The sequence below is a fragment of the Leptonychotes weddellii genome, chromosome 13 (genome assembly GCF_054177405.1).
Source record: "Leptonychotes weddellii isolate Sample4059 chromosome 13, ASM5417740v2, whole genome shotgun sequence".
NCBI lineage: Eukaryota > Metazoa > Chordata > Mammalia > Carnivora > Phocidae > Leptonychotes > Leptonychotes weddellii.
In genome coordinates this window covers 77,329,747-77,349,061 of record NC_138381.1, presented here as the reverse complement: position 1 = coordinate 77,349,061, position 19,315 = coordinate 77,329,747, and the positions used below count along the sequence as shown (strand labels likewise).

General features: G+C 56.2%; 1 protein-coding gene across 1 annotated transcript in view; it reads left to right on the top strand.

The window, feature by feature from the left end:
- Positions 1-19,315, top strand: part of NCOR2 (nuclear receptor corepressor 2) — a 164,559-nt gene that overhangs the window by 20,116 nt on the left and 125,128 nt on the right. The window contains exons 2-5 of the mRNA XM_081800960.1: positions 225-439; positions 8,634-8,761; positions 10,391-10,568; positions 16,758-16,937. Of these exons, the coding sequence (XP_081657086.1) occupies positions 335-439; positions 8,634-8,761; positions 10,391-10,568; positions 16,758-16,937 (591 nt within the window). The 5' untranslated portion in view covers positions 225-334. The remainder of the gene's footprint in view (positions 1-224; positions 440-8,633; positions 8,762-10,390; positions 10,569-16,757; positions 16,938-19,315) is intronic.

Sequence of the window (19,315 nt, the reverse complement as noted above, 5' to 3'; positions counted from 1 at the left end):
GGCAGCTGTTGGTCTGGTCTGTGGCTCAGGGGTCCCTCAAATGCCAGTCGCATCTCCCACTGTCAGTGGGCAGGAAGTGCCCCAGCGGCATGGAGGAGGCTCAGGAGGACCTGTGTGCTTGCTCTTCCCCAGGGACCAAAAGAACGACCAGGGGGCCCCAGCAGGGTCCCTAGAGGGGCCATTGCCCTGTTGCTGATCTTGTTTCTTTTCTGGTTTTCTCTCAGGTGCCTGTGACAGGGCGGCCCACGAGCAGATGACAAGGACTGGCTTTTAACCTTGGTGGCCACTGAGAGGGAGATTATTGGGGCCCAGGAGCCCCTGGACGCTCACCGCCATGTCGGGATCCACGCAGCCTGTGGCGCAGACGTGGAGGGCCACTGAGCCCCGCTACCCGCCCCATGGCATTTCCTACCCTGTGCAGATAGCCCGGCCCCACACGGTAAGTAAAGGGTGCGTGTGTTCCCCGGGGTCGCCTTTGGGGCCTTCTTCTTTCACCAAGTCCCCACAAGGGCTGGTGTATCTCCAGCGGTGTCTGACCAGGGCTCACTGTGTCCCCCAAGGGGAAATGGGGTGCCACGGCAGAGACCACTGGCGTCTGGAACTTCTGGTGAAATCTCTTAGCTCCCACTTTAAAGCTGGGAAGATGGAGACTGGGGCCAGGTTGAGCTGGGATCTCTGTCTCTCAGAGTCAGCAGTGGAATTTGCGTACAAACATGGAGCACCTACTGAATACACTTTCCTGGCAGCCCAGCCTCCCCTGGACCCCTTCTTGCTTTACCAGGGGGACCATTGCTGACAGCCCCTCGCCTCCCTGATCCTTGGCCCCGGAGCTCCTTCACTGTGGTGATGCTCGGGGCTCTGAGATGATGAAGCTCATGTCTCTGGAGCCCTGATTTGGGGATCCGGGGTGTTGGTTCTGCTCACCAAGGAGCCGCCCCATCTCTCGGGGATAGCCTACCTGTGGGGAGGCAGAAGTGTTCTCACGTGCTGGCCTGCACACGTGTGTGCGCTCGATCAGCTCTCCTAAGCTGCACCCTGCTCTGTCCTTCCCCGTGCAGTGGCCCTATTTCCTGCCTTCACCTCTAGCTGCGTGGTGTGGTTGTAAGGATGGACCTTTGGTTCTGCTTTGTTGGCATTTATTGGGTACCTACCGGGTAGCATGTCCCTGGTGCTTGCCAGAGGGCTCTCAGGGTCTTGGGCCTCCCCGTTTGACCAGCTGGCAATTCGGCGAGGGGATGTGGGGCCTTGCGGTCGTAGCTGGGGGAGAGGCTGACTCTCTTGGCCTCTGTGTGTGCATGCACACATGAATACTACTTAGCGTGGTTCCTCCTCATGAGGAGAGGAAGTGGCGGGGGAGGGCATTTCCATCAGCGTGTGAACCCACTGGCCCCGCGCAAGGGTGTCCCAGACACAGCGGCCTCTTGAGGATTTGGGCCCCCCCGGATGCTTTTCAGAGCCAGCTGGGCTAATTGGGCACATTATGGAGTCCTGTTACGAGAACTTGCCCCCGCATAGAGTCTTCAGATTTTCCCAAACAGCCCAACGAAAGAGCATCTTGCATTGTTATCCCATTTTGCAGATGAGGGGACTGAGGCCAGAAGATTAAAGCACAGGCCTCGGGTGAGATCACTGCTGGGAGACAGTCGGCTTCAGCTTCAGGGGTTTTTGTTTTTTTAAGATTTTATTTATTTATTTGACAGAGAGAGACACAGCGAGAGAGGGAACACAAGCAGGGGGAATGGGAGAAGGAGAAGCAGGCTCCCCGCAGAGCAGGGAGCCTGATGTGGGACTCGATCCCAGGACCCTGGGATCGTGACCTGAGCCGAAGGCAGTCACTTAACCACTGAGCCACCCAGGCGCCCAGCTTCAGGGTTCTGAGCCCCTGTCACGGATGCCTCTATTTATTGGGCGGCTGCTATGTGCCCAGGGCCAAGGAGTGTGCTCCTGGGGGTGAGTTATTATCATGTAGTGTTGTGATCTTTATTGTGATCACCAGCAACAACAGCAAAACCGTGGCCTCTCGTTTGCCGAGCACTACGGCGGGACAGACGTTCTGTTCAGAGCCTGCTGTGCAGACAGCTGCACGTGCGGTTCCAGATCACCCCGGAGTGGGTCTCGGACGTTCTCTCTGTAGATGAAGAATGTGTGGTAGGTGAGGAAACAGGCCCAGTGGCTTACCCCATCTGAGCCTCAGTTTTTTATTCATAAAACGGGGTAAGAAGAGCATCTGATTGCTAGACTCGCGTGGGGATTAAACGTAACGAGGGCTGAGTGCTTATGGCGGCGCCTGGCACGCACCCTGCCCGATGCGTGCATTTGACATTATCATTGCTTGTTATTGTCGCTGTTACTGCAGCTGCCCGGAGGGGCTCCCTCTCCTGAGGACCCCTGGCGGATGCCTCTGGCTTCTCTCTTGTTTCTTGGCGCCCCGCCCTGCTGGTTCCCAGCCCTCTCCCACCCCCTCCCCTGTGGTCCCTATAGCCCCTGCTTGCCGGCCTTCCCTCCTGCCCTGCCCTTTGCCTCAGCTGGGCCCTCAGCTGGCCCTCTCCCAGTCGTTTGGGGTCACTGGCTGACCCATAACATCTCCTGTTCTTCCCCTGCTGGGCTGTCAGTGACGCAGGATGTGGCTGGACAGGACCCAGCTGTCACCACCCACTCCAGGCAGGAGGCTGAGCTCCAGGGGTGAGCGGGGGTGAGCGGGGCCCTGGGGCAGCTATGGGGTGGGGTGTTCCTGTCCTGTGTGTGGTGGCAGCCGTGGGGCCCCAATCCCTAACCACCCTGCCTTGTGCTGGGGTGGCCCAGCCCTACTTGTCACCTGAAAGGCAGGAGCAAGAGTTCTGGGCACCCTGGGGATTGTGGGGGGTCTTGCTCTCCCGGGCATGTCTCCCGGCTGGAGCCACTTGCCCTTAGTTGGTGGGAGGTCAGCATTGGCTCTGTAATCTGGAGACTACCCGCCCCCCCGACTGCAGCCACATGCCCTCTAACCCCTTCCCATCAGCCCATTTTATAGGCGGGGTTTGGAGATGCTCCCTCTTTTTTTGAGTCTAGAAGACAGTGGAAGAAAGGGGAGATCAAGACACAGGGAGGTAAATGTCCCATCCAAGAGCCAGGCAGGAGCCCAGTGTATGGGCTCCTAGCATAGTAGCTAAGGCAGGAAGTTGGGAGGAAGGGGAGGGGCCTAAGCCGGGGACCTGTGACCTTCCTGGGGCTCAGTCCTCTCCCACACACACTCCTAAAAGGTTACCTTCAACTGTGGCACCTCCTGGCTCCAGAGGCCTCTTTCAGTGTGCTCTGAAATTTCAGCTGCTTGGACGGCCAGTCCCCCCTGGAGTCCAGAACCTCCAGATGTGGCTTTGAATCTCTGTCCCTTCCAGCTTGCTGAGTGACACTGGGCTGCTCACTTAGCCCTGTGGGGCAACCTCAGTTTTCCTATCTGCGGTATGGAGTTGTGGGTCTGGGCCTCAGTGGAGGACGTTTGCAAGGTGCTCAGGGCAGTGTCTGCATGCAGTAAGCATTTGGTGGTCCTCTCTTTCCTCCTGGCAGGGTGACAGGAGCCCCAAGGAAGGCCTCTCTGCCTTTGGGGCTCCAGGACCCTGGACTCTGAGGGGCAGTGGGAATTGTCCCGTTGGCTGGCCCACCACCTGCAGGCTGCCTGCTGTGGTGTGCGTGGCGTGAATGGAAGGCATGATTCCAGGCATGCTTGCAGGCAGAGGCCTGGACCCGAAGGCTGTGGGAAGCCCACCATTCCCCTGACCACTTTAGACATGCACTCAGCCTCCCTGAGTCAGGCACCAACTTCGGCACGGTGCACATTGCTCGTCGAAGGCCACCTGCTCTACCCTTGGAACCTCTCTGTCCCCTGCTCGCGCCACCTCTGTGGTCTTGGCTTCCCTCCCTCACAGAATCAGGACCCCACATCTTTCCCTGAGGGTCTCCCAGGATGGAGCGTCCCGACATCCCCTCCCTGCCTCACCTCTTATCAGGCTTTCTTTGGACTTCTCCTCCAAGTCCACTGGGACCATCTGAACTTCCCTGAGTTCTTGTAGTCCTTGTGCTGAAGGACTGTGTTAAAGTCAAAAGGTGCAAGGCCTGACATCCAGCAGTACTGCTTTCTGCTGTGTGGCCTTGGGCAAGTTACTTAATCTCTCTGTGCCTCAGTGTAGAAGGGTAGTTAAGAGCACAGGCTCTGGAGCCAGACTGCTTGCATTCATGTCCTGCCTTAATGATATCCTAGCTGTGGAATTTCAGACAAGTGGCTTTACCACCTCATGCCTCAGTTTCCCCATTATTTGAGCAAGATAATCATAGGATTCTGAGGTTCAGATTAGCTGAGATGGGCAGCGGCTTTGCGCAGTGCCTGGACAGAATTAGCACACGCTGATACCAAGTAATGATGGTGATGATTTCGATGATGACGCGTTATCATGACAACAACACAGCATGAGTATTCTTTTCCACATTGTCTGTGGGCTCTTCCTCTAGAGGAGGGGTCGGCAAACCTTCTCTGCGGGTACTGCAGGCTCTTCAGGCCATTCGGTCTGTGTCACAGCTGCTCAGCTCTGCTGCCCTCGTGGCTTGAAAGCAGCCCGCCAGGATGCAGAGGGATGGCTGAGAGCCAAGCCTGCCTTTGGCCTTGGGCCCCGTTTCTGACTCCTGCCCTGGATCGGTGCTTGTCAAACTCTTCGCGGGAAGGATCCACCCGTCTGACTTGCTGTTTGCCCCCGCTTGTCCATGGGCTTACTGCACGTGCCCCCGCTCTCAGATGTGCACCCTGGTTGTGCCCGAGGTTGGCAGCGTGCGTGTGGGCTGTTGTACCAATGCACGTGTCTTCTGTGTCCACCTCGTCACAGGCCCGCAGCGTTGTGGGCCTCGCGTGGGGCAGCGCTGCCCTGGCTGAAGGTCAGGGACCCAGGAGCCTGCCTGGGCCAGAGGAGGATGAGGACACACGTAGGCAGCTGGGGGCGGGGGGTGGGGTACTGGAGCTTTGCCCATGTCCCGAGTGCTGCCTGCGCTTTCTAACCCTCAGCTGTGTGGCCCTTCCTGCATCTCGGTTCTCAGGGCTTGGGGATGGCCCGAGGGGCGGTGGGGGGGCGGTGTTTGGCCCCCTGAGGAGCCCTCTTGGGAGCCCCCACGCTGGGAGCTTTACTCATTCATTTAGTACTTATTAGGCACCTCATGTGCTGGTACTTTCGTAGGCCCTGGGAACGGAGCTGTGAGCAAACCAGAAGTATCCCTGCCTTAGGAAGCTGGTGTTCTCCTGGGGGAACAAAGAGCAGGGAAGGAGGAGGGAGAGAGTGGCTGAGGTTGCAGGGGTCCTAATTGAAGTTAGGCCTAGGGAGGGAGACCTCACTGAGAAGCTGACATTGGAGTCAAAACCTGGAGAGAACTAGAGGGCCAGGCATGGGGAAATGTGGCTTAAGAATGTTCCAGGCAGAGGGAATAGCGTGTGCAAAGGCCCTGAGGTGGGAGCTGTCTTGATCGTAGCCCCCACTCCTCCAGGAGGGACCCATGAATCCTTTCCCTGCCACATATAGCTCCAGATGTTTCCTCAATCCCTTCTGGGGTGAGAAGCCTTATCCCAGGGGCCAGTGAGGAGCACCCTTCCTCCTAGCACAGCGGCAAAGAAAATCTTCCAGCCCCTCCTTCAGACATCTCCCAGAATCCCGACCCAGTTTGGATTTGATCCGAGGCTCAGATGCCCCAGCCCCTCTGTCCTTGTGGCCCCACAGGATCTAGGCAGGGACGTGGCAGATGGGGTTCCCTCCTGGGTAAATTGCTTTTCCAGCCCCATGTCACCTTCCCAGCAAGTTTTAGGGGCATAATTTATCAGCAAGCCCCAATTTCAGTGTCAGGCACTGTGGCTGGGTAGAAGCCAGCAGAGGTGGGTAGGGGTCTCACCTGGAGACCTTTTTCCTCCCCTGATTTTCTGAGCAGCAGCTCTGGAAGCACATGGTGAGGGCAGGGCAGGCCTCTTCTCCCCAGGTCTGGTTTGCTGCCGTCGCCAGGTGGGGTTGGTTCAGGATTGGCCCCCTGCTTCTCCCTGCCCCTCAGCAGGAAGCCAGCTTGGCCCAGTCTTGTGTCTCAGAACCTCCCCTCCCTGCTGTGTGACCTGGGCAAGTCACTTGACTTCTCTGTACCTGATTTCTCATGTTTGTGTGGGACTGTGCAAGATACCCACCTCATGGCGTTGCTGTAGGGATTAAATTAATTAGTATGCTTAAAACTTTCAGCGGCAGGTGGACACAAGCAATTTATGAATGTTAGGTACTATTATTACTTTGTTAACTCATGTAGAGTTGTGACGCTCTGAGATGTGGCTGGGAAGCTTGTAGACCAAGTGCCTGATGTATTCAGTCTCATGTGATCACAGCCCACCTTGGGTCAGTTTCTTTCTTGGGGTCTCCTCAATTCTTGCCTTCCTGTGGAACTTTGAGACACACTTGGGGGTCTGTGGGCTCAGCCCTGGAGACCAGCTTCAGGCCCTGGGGTGGAGTTTAATGAGGACCCTGCAGAAATGGTCCCTGAGATGCTCCTTGGAGGGACTTTGCAGGCAGGCATATCCCGCTTATCTCCTAAACTGGGAAACTGAGGCCAGAAAGGTCGTGAAGTGCCTCTCTGCCGCCCCCCCCACCATTGGGGGCCCCATGGGCCTCTTCCCGCCTCCGTTGGCAGTTGTTGGCACTATCTCACTGCGGCCTTCTCCCCAGGGATTGGATTGTCTGTCTCTCTGCCGCTTTGCTCATTTTGCTTTTGTGTGGAAGAGCTGGGTGGAGAAAATCTTCCTCCTGGCAGACTGCAAAGCCTGCTGATTCCTTCTCACACCTCTGTGCGTGCGTGCCAGATCTTTGCCTGGCAGCCTTGCCAGCGTGATCCTAGAGGCCTGCACCCCCTCCCTCGAGGCCTTTCTTCCTCCTCCTCCTTCCCGCCCGCCACCCCGCGTGAGCACCTGGTGCCTTGTGCTAGACGTCCTCACAGGGCACTGGGAGGCCGAGCCCTTCTCTGCCTTCTGGAAGCTGCCCTTCACCTTGGGGTCAATCCTTTGGAGAGTTGGGGGGCGGTGAGTGGTAGGAGGCACAGAGGCCTCCTTCCTGGTCAGGCACCCACTTCAAAGATGAGGAAACCAAGTCTCAGAGGGTTTGAGTGTCAGACAGCCCCCTCAAGCCATGCAACTTTACCCCACGTTGGGCTTCCTCACTGTTTCCAGCCTCTGAAGTTGATGGGGCCCCTGTTCGTTCCATTTACTCATCTGCTCTCGCCAGCATCTTACATGCTTGGTTTGGAGGGTCTGAAACATATGTTCCCAGCACACCTGCCTGGTATCATCTGATTCTCTTTGCAGAAATAACCGCTTAAAAAAAAAAAAAGACAACAGAAGAATGACTAGATTTTTATGGAAAAATGGGAGAATTAAGAGAAATGCCAAGAAGAAAATAAGTCACTCCCGGTGCTGTTCTTCCCAAACCTCACCTGTGTCAGACATCACTAATTGACTGCCACACACAGTAGAACTGAGTGTTCTAGTCAGACAGAGCTAGTCGATTTGGGCTGGTACAGTGTGAAGCCAGTCCTGTTTTCTCTTTTGAAAGACTTGATTCTATCCTTTTTTAATTTTTTAAAAAAATTTATTTATTTATTAGAGCACGAGTTGGAGGGGCAGAGGGAGAGGGAGAGGGGAGAATCTCAAGTAGACTCCCCCGCTGAGTGCGGGGTCCCTCACGGGGCTTGATTTCAGGACCCTGAGATCATGACCTGAGCCAAAATCAGGAGCTGAACACTTAGCCGACAGAGCCATCCAGGTGCTCCTCTATCCTTTTTATAAAAAACCTTTTTTTTAAAAAAAATTTTCATTTATTTATTTGAGAGAGAGAGAGAGATAGCACAGAGGGAGAATGAGAGGGAGAAGCAGGCTCCCCGCCGATCAGGGAGCCCGACGCAGGGCTCGATCCCAGGACCCTGAGATCATGACCTGAGCCGAAGGCAGACGCCCAACCGACGGAGCCACCCAGGCGCCCCTATAAAAAAACCTTTTAATGTGCTTCAAATCAGAGTGTAGCTGATAATCAGGGTACATCTCCTTTGTTCATGTTTAGGTTTTACGCAGAGGGTCACGGACAGTAGGGGCATTTTCCTGAAGAAGGAGGGTTTTGCCTGCAGTTTATCCTTCTGACTTTGATCCGTGCTTCTGTATGTGACACACCGACCAGACCAGGGAATCCCAGGCTGGCCTTGTCTTAGAAGCTGGCCTTGAGCCTCCCAGGCCGTTGGTGCCAGCGCCGTCTCGTGCACATGCCCTGGTCCCTTAGTGCCCGGTTGGCCGACGCGCGGGCTGTGGCTTTTCCAGCTGTGTGCGGACACGGGGACTGGGCTGTCTCCTTTGGAAAGAGGGCGTAACCGCAGAGCTCTGGGTGCTGGGGTGGTGGGGAGTGAGGGACCCAGGCCGTGCCCCACCGGGTGCAGGTCAGCTGGCGATCGGCCCCGGGCACGCCCTCTGGCCACACTGGGCCTCCCGAGTGTGGCCCGTGGCCCGGCGCAGAAGTAAGCACTGGGCAGGGAGCGTGTGATTCTGTCCCCTGTGCCCGCGACTGTGGAGTGGGCTGGCTTCGCTCATTCACTTCCTGGGCCTCTCGCTGCAGGATGTCGGGCTGCTCGAGTACCAGCACCACCCCCGTGACTACACCCCACACCTGTCGCCTGGCTCCATCATCCAGCCCCAGAGGAGGAGGCCCTCCCTGCTGTCTGAATTCCAGCCTGGGAATGAAAGGTGAGCGGAGGCCTGCGTGTCGCCTGGCTCGGAGTGGCGGCCTCATTTCTCTTGTCGGGACCGGAGGCCTGTGCTGGAGTGGGAGCTGGTAGGGTGTGAAACGGGGGGTGGTTGAGCTGTGCGCTCACCCTTGTCCTGGTGCAGCTGTGACTTGGGGCGCAGATGGCGATGGGCACGGGAGAGCCACGGGGCCCTCTGACGTCCCACCACGGGCCTTCAGTGGTCTCTGGGCGTGTGCCTAGGCAGGACGGGTTGACCACCAAGATGTGGGGGAGCAGGCCTGGGGTGCAGGTTGTGAGGGACATGTCCGCACCGGGGTGCACACGGGGAGCCCCCTTCCTTCCCTCTCTTTGTCCTCCCCTTTTCTCTGAGGCCTTTTCCGTCCCTCAGCTACCAGACGAGGTGTCTGCCCGTTTGCTGGTGTGTGCCTGTTGCTGGGCCGGCTTGGGTCTCCTTCAGTCCAGGTGGGAGGGAGGGAGCCAGTGCAGCAGGATGGGGACCCCAGTGAGGGGAGGACTGAGGTCAGAGGAGGGCCCCAAGATGCCAGAGCTCATAATAGCATTAATTGCTAGGAGTCCTGACGTCGGACACGTGCTGGCCCATTCTAGGCTGTAGGCACACGGTGGGGATCCAGGGAGACGGCCCTGCCTGCCGGGAGCCTACAGTCTAGCAGGGGAGATGCACCACAAACACTACACAAGATGACTCCAGAAGGAGGCACATGACCTATGGGGTGGGGTAGGTATTACCTCTCTGGCTGGGGTAGCCAGGAAAGGCCTCTCAGAGGAGGGGCGCTTATCCAGTATGTCGCTGGCCATTTAGAGAGCTGGGTAAAGGCACTCCAGGCAGAGGGAATAGCACATGCAAAGGTCCAGAGATGAGAATGTGCTTGGGGTGTTCAGGGAGGGCTTGAACTTGAAAAGCATTTCAGCAGGCGCAGTGTTTAGGCTGTTTGGTAAAGAGCAGTAGTTGGAGGTGGAGTCTGGGAGTCCTGGCTCTGCTGCGTGTGCTCAGACAAGGCATGGCTTCTCTGGGCCAGTTTTGTCCTCTGCAAACTGGGGAGCCAGTTAAGGAGAGCCAATGGGGAGTGAGTAGGCTGGACAGCTCCCATCTCTGCCCCGGGCAGCCTGGCCGAGTCGGGAAGGAGGCAAGGCCAGATTGAGCAGCCAGAGTGCCGTGGTTGGCTAGTGATGTCTGCCCTGGGTGGGTGATGCGCAGATAACATTACGTGTGTTATCATCTGTGTTGGACCCACAAGGCTCTTTGGATTTGGCTGTGCCCATGAATCAGCTGGGGTTCTTGTTTCAATGCAGAGTCTGACTCAGTAGGTCTGGGGTGGGACTCCAGACTCTGCATCTGCAACCAGCTCCAGGTGGGGCTGATGCTGCTGGTTGTGGGCCATGCTTGGTGATGAGGGCGTGGGGAATCACCAGTACGTTCTCTTCCTGTAAACACAGTTAGTGAGCATTGACTTGCAGGGAGACAAGTCTGTGATTAAGTCCTGCCTCGCCGCGTGCCCTTCCATAGGTGGGCACTTCTCTCTCAGGGTCCAAGAGGGGGTGGTGCGCAGCAGGTGCTCAGCGGGAGGGCAGTAGATGTGATGATGCCCCGTGTCCTTGCCTCCTGTAGGTCCCAGGAGCTTCACCTGCGACCTGAGTCTCACTCATACCTGCCCGAGCTGGGCAAGTCAGAGATAGAGTTCATTGAGAGCAAGCGCCCTCGCCTGGAGCTGCTGCCCGACCCCCTGCTGCGGCCCTCACCCCTGCTGGCGGCGGGCCAGCCCGGGGGCTCTGAGGACCTGTCCAAGGTAAGGCCTGGCCCCAGACGGGAACTCCAGAGGATCTGGGTTTTCTTCTGTGATCAGACTGGGCGCGAGGTGAGGGGTGGGCGTGCCGGGCTGGGGCACAGCTTGGGCAAGAGGCTGGGAGGTGGGACTGAGTGCAGGGTGTACCAAGGCTGGGCGGAGGCTGGGCCTGGGCTGAGGTTGGCTCCGCCGGCCGCTCCTTGGCTGGAGGGGCACCACATCTACCTGGGTGTGTCCAGCCTGCGGGGCCACCATGCAGCCCTGCCCTAGAGAGCTCTTTCACTTGACTCCTCTTTAGAACGGAAAGTGGAGCTGAGATGGTGGGGGGGAGAATGTGCATAGCTTAAGTGCCTACGGCATGCTGCCATGGGAAGTTCTGCTCTTTCAGTAAATCTCAGGGTAGTTGAGGCTGGACGCTTCTTCGGTGTCCCATTTTACACAGAGGAAGCTGACGCGGAGGTGCTGATGGAGGGATCCCAGCCAGCCCCCCAGCCAGCCCCCCAGCTGCCCCTGAAGCTGTTTTACTGTCAGTGCCTGGGATGGGACAGGAACTGTGGCCAGGTGACATGCTCATCCTTGGCCGGCTGAGTGATGGATGTTACCTCTGCCCGTGCTGAATGTTTCCATTCGGCTTCTTCACAACCGTGGGGACACATGTTAGCTCGTTAATAGCCTCCCAGCTGCGGGGTGAGGTCGGTGCTCATCTTACTGCAGCACTGGTAGGAGTGGGAGCCAGGCCAGGTGATGGAAGTGGCCCACTTGGGCCTGCTGGGTCCTCTTCTCTGCCTGATGCTGGATAGGATTGAATGGTGGATTTCTGGCCAAGGCAGGTCCTTTACTGGGGGGCTGGCACAGAAGGGGTGTTCCCATGGTTGTGGTGGTGATGGTAAGTTAACGTTAAGTGAGCCTGCCAGGCAGCGTGCCAAGTGTGAGCATCATTCCGTTGCATCTTCCTCGCCCTGTGAAGTATGATCACAGATCGTACTTCTAATAGAGGGGCCCCAGCCTGAGGGAGAAAGCCACTCGCCCACGGTCGCTGGGAAGTGGGCACCGAAGGCCGGGCAGCCTGGGTCTACAGCCCACCCCGCTCACCAGGCTGTCCTGCCGTGGGCTTCCCCTCTGGTCCCCCTATCGGGCCGTCTGCCTCCCTCCTCCCAGTGCCTGCCGTCCCCCCATTGGCACCTGAGTCTGTGCCTCCCCCTTGCTTCCTGACTGCTCAGTTTCCTGGGAGGGATGTTGCCGTTAGGAAAGCTGTTTCCCTAGGTGGGTCTTGGACGAGAGGCGAGTGGCATATGTGTGAAGGGACGTAGGGCCACAGGGAGCTTTGATTTCCTCCCTAGGGACTGGAGCCCCAAGTGGGTTGTGCCCCCTGCTTCTGTCCAGTTCTGCCAAGAACAGGCCGACAGTTGTCTCTGGCCAGCCCCCATCAGGCCTCTGCTGCCCACCCAGACTGGCCTCTGGAATAGTGGCTCAGAGCCTACAGGCCTTTGGGTTCTTCTGAGGGTCTCTGTGCCTTGCAGTGGCTCTGTGATCCTCTGCTTGTCCCTCTTCTTGCAGCTCCCTGGGAAGCCTTAGTCTTTGTGTCCGTTTCTGTCTCTGTGTCTCTGTCTTCTCTTCCTGGACCCTGGGGCTCAGGAGAGTAATGGGCCCAGCTTTGGGGCCTGCCTGGACCAAATACTGTAATTGCTCCAGGCTGCTTGCTAATAAGAATATTTGGAAAGTCTGAGCAGATTTTGGGCAAGGGAAGAAGCCAGGGGAGAACACAACTCTGAAAGTGTTCAGATGTTTTTTGCGTCTGCTTTGTGGAATTCAGCTGGATGCATGAGACAGGAATTCAGTGGGATTTTTTTTTCAGCCCTTCCCTGCCCCCCAACACGAGCTGTGTTTCTTTTTTGTATAAAAATGTTCTGTTTTATACTGCTTCCCTGCCCTTGAGCCTCTGGAGTTTTGTGGTATCAGGCTTCCTTTGGAATTCATCAGACTTTGTTTTAGGTGACTTTAGAGTCATCACACACAGAACCATTTCTGAAAGTCCCTTTGTCTGTTGGGCCTCTGTTGGCTGAAAGGGACAGAAAACCCATGTCAGACTAACTTAAGAATGAGTCCTGGCTCATATAACTGGAATCCAGGGTTTGTTGACTTCAGGCACAGCTTGATCCAGGTGCCATGACGTCACCAGGTCCGTCTCTTGGGTCTGCCATCTTCTGCGTGGTCTTGGTGTGTTAACAAGAAGGCAGTTTGTGACTCCAGGCCTTCCTCCTCCCGTGTTCAAGGCCATCATAAACGGAGAGCTTTCCCTCCATCTCCACATTTCCAGTCATAGCTGTTTCCCTCCTTGCCTGCGCTTGTGGGCCTTGTCCATCCTGAGGCCGGCCCTGCCCCTGCCTGAAGCTGGGACCAGGGGGACCGACCCGGCCACAGGGCTTTTGCTACTTCTGTGTCTTTAAATTTGCGCAATGAGTTTTCTCTTCTGTGTTGGCCTGAATTTTACACCAAGGGCATTTGATGGGGAAAATGGTGCCAATTGCTACCTGGCGACCGACTGAGTATGGGTTTGTTGTTTTGCTCCTGTGGCTTTGGGCTGAAGTGAAGGCCAGCAGCCATCGGGAGAACCATCTGGAGGCCCAGTAGCCAGGCTCCCTTGGTCCCATTCCTGGAAAACTCCCTTACGGAGAAAGCTTTCTTTGCCCCTGGGTGTGCATCCTCTTTTTCAGTCGAGGTGAAATTCACATAACCTGAAATTAACTGTGAAAGCGAACAGTTCAGTGGCATTTAGTACCTTCCCAGTGCTGGCCCTGAGAGACCCCACACCCATTAGCAGTCACTCCTCATTCCTTCCTCCCCAGACCCTGGCAGCCACTAGTCTGCTTTCTGTCTTTTTGGATTTGCCTGTTCTGGATGTTTCCTATAAATGGAATCCTGTAAAATGTGGCCTTTTCTGTCTGGCTTCTTTCGCTCAGCATCACGCTCTTAAGGTTCATCCACGTTTTGGCATAGATCAGGGCTTTTCATTCCTTTTTATGGCTGAATCACGTTCCATTATATGATGATCCACATTTTATTTGTTCAGCCATGGATGAACCCACTTGTGCATTTTTGGTGGGAATAAAAGCTAAGCCTGAACCTCAAGTGACAAGAACCCATCGAAGAAGATGGGTCTTACCCATCAAGAAGTTAAGGAAAGGTTTCCAGCAACTTTTCCAGTGGTTCCCAGTAGTTGCCAATTGCTTCATCTAAGCCTTGCACCGACCCTGCCAGCTTTGGGATGGAATTTCTTTTTGCTAGTTTTGCTTTTGAGAACTATTCCTGCATTGGGGTTCTGTTTATCTTCCTTCTTGGTCCTGGTGGTAGATCAGAGAGGGGAGGGGAGATGTTTCTTACAGCAGATAATGCTCCTGGGCTCCAGGACCCACTTCACCTGCCACCTTTTGTCTCAGAACCCTGAGAAATGACTGAGTCTGCAGGGAGAGACCAGCCAGGTGCCCTGGATGCGTGGAGGAAAGGGCACATCTCGGGCTGGGGCAGAGGGCGTGGGAAGACAAGTCTGATTTCAGCTGGTCCAGAGGTGGAGTCGGGTATTGTGGGCGGAGGGGATGGCTTGTGCAAAGGCCCTCGGGTTCTAGAGCACGTGAGCTGATTCGCGTTTAGTGTGTGTGGGGTCAGGTGCACATGGCACCCGAGTCCACCAGCTTGGCCCTCCTGTTTGGGAGTAGTTAGGGTCCCAAGCCCACTGAGTGTTTTTCTAGGGAATTTTTCTTCTACACAGTTTTGCCACTAATTTCAGGGGGTCCTGGGCTCTGGAGGAGATCTTGCTCTTGCTTTTTTGCCTAGCCATGCAGTTCTTTGGGATGAATCAGTGCATGGTCTGGACCCTGTTTCTGCTGTGGGACACCTTGCAGCCTGGTCTCATGGTCTGCCCACCTCTGCAGAGTCTGATTGGGGCCCGGCCTTACCCTCTTGTGCCCTCCACGCCAGGGTTCCATTGCATCGTGGCTGGTAAGCTCAGGCATGTCACTGAATCTTACTGGGTCTTATTTTCTTCATCAGGGAAATGGGAAAAACAGTATTCCTCCTTCGCAGGGTATTTGTGACAGTTACCTGAGTTAAGACTTGGGAATTGCAAAGGGCAGAGGTTGGCAAGCTTGGCAAGCTCCCAACTTAGTGCTCAGCCTGTTTTTGTGAATAAAGTTTTATTGGCCATGCTCATTCATTTGTGTCTGTCTATGGCTGCTTTCCCAATACAGTGGTGGGTGAGTAGGTGGACAGAGTCCAAAATGCAAACCTGAAATATTTTGCCACCTGGCCTTTGCTGCCCTCTGGCTTAGAGCCTTGCTGGGCATGTGCCTCCACGTTCCCAGTTTCCTCGTCTGTGCAGTGGGGACAAAGTGGCAGCCCCCTGTAGGCTGCTGTGGGAGTCTGGTTGGTAGGGTATGTTGAGGACGGGGATGGGCCGAGTGAGGAGGTTTGACTTCTGGGGCCTCCCTGCCGACACGGCCTGAGCAGTGTGGGAGCCAGGTGGTTGAGGGACTTGGGGCCTCTTCTGCATTTCCCCTGAGTGTTCTTTTTTTTTTTTTTTTAAAGATTTTATTTATTTATATGAGAGAGAGAGTACGAGCAAGGGCAGAGGCAGAGGGAGAAGCAGGCTCCCCGCTGAGCAGGGAGCCCAATGCAGGATCCATCCCAGGACCCCAGGACCATGACCTGAGCCGAAGACAGACGCTTCACCTACTGAGCCCCCAGGTGTCCCTCCCTTGAGTGTTCTGAGCGTGGAAAGCCTAAGTCCCGATGTCAGCTCTCCCCACATCTCAGAGGGAAACGATGAGGCCAGAAGGCGGACCCAATGACAACCTGAGAACCTCGGGCCACATGGGCCTTGTGAGGGTCGGGGGGGGAAGGGGTGGATGCACAATGGCACAGCCTCTGATAGTGCTGAGATGGGGAGCGCTTGGCAGCCCCTGGGGCTGCAGTTGTCCCGGGGAATAATGTGTCCTCTGTCCTCCGGGTGCAGCTGCCGTGGGGGCGGGGAGGCGGTGGCCTGGAGCTCCTTCCCGGGCCTCCTCTGCCAGCAGCTGTCCAAGGCCTGGAGGACGCCTCGGGCGTGGGCTGGGTTCTCCCTGGGCTGGCCACCAGGCCTGGAGCCTGGGTTTGGGGACAGGCAATCCCAGCCCCCGCTTAGGAGGCACTTACAGTGTGCCAGGCTCTGAGCTGAGCTCTTTGTACACGTTGGCTCATTCCAGCCTCACAGCAGCCTGGGAGGTGGGGATCGTCCCATCGTACAGATGAGGAAGCCGAGGCAGGGAGGGAGTCCCTGACGTGCTTGTGGTCATAGTGCTGGGAGGTGGCCGAGTGGGCTGGGATCTGAACCTGGGGCGTGAGTGCTCCAGAGGCAAGGACTAGGTTTGGTTTTGTTTTGTTTTTTTAACCTCCTCCTCCCCAGGGTGCTCCCGGGAGGGCTTGGGTGCTCAATAAACCTCAACTGGAATGAAAGTGTCGACGCATAGCTCAATGAAGGATTCCCTTGTGTGTTTAACCAGATTTTGAAAACAGCTTTATTACACAAAGAATAACCCTCAAAGAAGGAAAAATACTGGTCCATAAAAAGAAGAAAGTGAAAGCCCCTCCCCCACTGTCCGTAGCTACTTGCGCCTCTCTGGCTTGTTCTCATAATTCTCCCGTTTACAAAACCAGGCCTGCACTCTGTATGATAGTCTGTAACTTGCCGATTCAGACAGAGTGCTGTCAACAGATGTTCACGGAGGGTCCGCTAAGGCCAGGCCTTGGGGGCTGGGACATGGGGGTCTCGGTGCTTGCTCTTGGGGAGTTTGGTTCTGTGGGAGGACGCGGCCAGGTTGGTGGAGCAAGAGAGAGGCATGTTGTGGGAAGAGGGAAGGCCTCACAATTTTGAGGGGAGGTTGTGAAAACTTCCGTACAGGAGGACATAAAAGGACCTGACCTCTGTGGAGCGGGGGGGGCAGGCTGGGCGGGGTCGCCCCCGGCAGGAGGCCCAGGGAGGGCAAAGTCAGGGAGGTGGGATTGGTACGCAGCCTTGCTTCTGGGATGTGGGGACTGTCGTGATAGATGTCCCATGTGCCGGGGCCTGAAGCCATGGCTGGAAAGTCGGGGAGCGTGGCAGGGCATGCTGGCTGGGGTGTCCCCTGCGCTGATCCCGTGCTCCTCTTCCCTCCACCGCAGGATCGCAGCCTGGCGGGCAAGCTGGAGCCCGTGTCTCCTCCCAGCCCGCCGCACGCCGACCCTGAGCTAGAGCTGGTGCCTCCGCGGCTCTCTAAGGAGGAGCTGATCCAGAACATGGACCGGGTGGACCGCGAGATCACCATGGTGGAGCAGCAGATCTCCAAGCTGAAGAAGAAGCAGGTGCTGGCGGGCGGGGGCGCCAGAGAAGAGAACACGGGGAATAGCAGTGAACGTGTGACGGGCCTGCCCACGTGCCGGCTCGTGTTCCTGCCCTGACGTCCCCCGGGCCAGAGCGCTGTTCTGGGTGGTGCGCTGGCATCCACAGAGCTTTCTGCGGTCGTGGGAATGTCCCAGGTCTGCGCTGTCCCCAGAGGTAGCCGTAGCCACGCGTGACACGCGCCTGGTGCGGTGCGGAGCTGAACTTTGAGCTTAGTGTGACTTGGATTAAATGGCACCTGTGTGCTTGAATAAGCCTCAAGTGGCTGTTGTACCAGCCCCACCGGGTGCGGGCCGCGGCCAGGATTCACAGCCAGGCTGTCAGGGTTCTGATCTTGTTGCTACCACTCCCCAGTGATGTGGGGAAGGCAGTTCCCTCTCTGTGCTTCCCGCTCCTCGTCCACCATGTGGCGAACATACCACCTGCCTCTGGCCACGGCCCTGGAACCTGAATGGGCGGGGCCTCCCTGCTCTGCCTCAGAACAGTCCCTTCCCTCAGCCTCGGTTTCCTTTCTGTAAACGGGAATGGACGTGACAGCCCGTTGTAGGGTTGTGAGGACAGAACGGGGTCGTGTGGTAAAAACAGATCTTTCTGGTAACCGTGGAGACCAAAGAAAAGTTAACGTAGAGATTTGTGATATTAATTTTATAGTTTAATTTTTAAGTTCAATTGACATAAAATTAATCGATGATCTGCCTTTTCCCAGATCCTCTCAGGCTTCCCTTTGGCGTCTTCAGGTCTCTGCTCAGACACCCCCTCCACAGCGGGGCCCTCCTGGCCTTCATAGGCGCCCTCAGCCCCAGCCACCCTCTATCCTGGGGCCGGCAAATCCAGCCAAATCCGGATTGATGCCTGTGTTTGTAAATAAAGTTTTATTGGCACACAGTCACGTTCGCACGTGTTACCTGTGGCTGCTTTCTAGGTACAGTGGCAGAGCTGAGTGGTCACATCAGGCACCAGGTGGCTGGCAGAGCCTTAAGGCATCTACTCTTGGGGCTGTCCCTGTTCCGTCCCCGCACCCCTCTGGATGGCATCACCATTTGAATGCCTCGTTGCATCGGCTTCTCTCACAATGAGAGCGTAAAAGCAGGGTCCCTGTCTGCCCGCTCACTGCCGTGCTCCTCGCGGTGCTGGCGCGTAGTAGGTGCTCGGCTCAACAGAAACTGTTGATTGAGTCAGTGTGACGCTGTCCTGACCCTGAGGAGCATCTGGGTTGCCCCTGGGGGAAGCAGGGTCACACTTGGTCCTCTCTAGGTAAGGAAGTATGGGTTCCAGGTCACGTCAAGGGCCACCCTGGCTACCATGGGCAGTGGGCCCAGCAGCTTTGGAAGGAGGCCCAGGTTGCTGATTGATTCTAAGAGGGCATCGGGGCTGTTGCTCACATGGAAGAGCTGGGACTCGGGGGTGGTCCAACAGCTGGGCTGGTCACTGAGGTGTAGCCGGCTGTCCCTGACCTGGGGGACAAGAGGTGGGTTTCCAAGATGGGGACTCAGGCCTCCTGAATGAGGGCCGGGCCCTGGTTGGGGTCAGGCAGCATTTCCAAGGTCAGGGAGGGAGTACTTTTGTTCCTCCAGGCCTGGCTCTGGGATAGGGCTGTAGCCACAGGTCATGTGCACACTTATGACTGTGGCTGGAAGCCAGGTGGCCCAGAGCAGCCCTTGATCGATTTTTTTTTTAATTCCACGATGGCATTTTTTTTTTTTTTGAACTAAAATTCACAAAACATAAAATTACTCATTTTAAGGTGGACAATTCAGTGTCATTTAATACATTTGTAAGGTTGGACAGTTATCCCATGTATCTAGTTTTAGGACATTTTCATCTCCCCTGAAGGAGACTCTGTACCCATGAGCTGTCATGCCCCCTTCTCCCCTCTCCCACAGGCCACCAATCTGCGTTTCTGTCCTTATGGATTTACCTATTCTGGATATTTCATAGAAGTGGAATCCTAGAACACATCACCTTTGGTGTCTGGCTTCTTTCACTCGGTGAAAGGTTCATCCATGTTGTAGTAGGTGTCAATGCATCCTTCCTTTTGTTTTCGTTTTTGTTTTTTTTTTAAAATAATCTCTATGCCCAGCATGTGGCTCGAACTCATGCTCCACCGACCAAGCCAGCCGGGAGCCCCTTCTTTCCCTTTTAAGGCTGAATAACACCCGCTGTGTGGATGGACCACATTCTGTGTACGCTGATGGACATTTGGGTTGCTTCCAGCTTTTGACTGTCGTGAACAGAGCTGCCGCGAACGCTGCGTTCAGGTTTTTGCTTGAGCGTCTGTTTTCGGTCCCTTTGGCTCGTACCTGGGAGTGGAGCTGCCGGGTTGTCTGGTAACCCCGTGTGT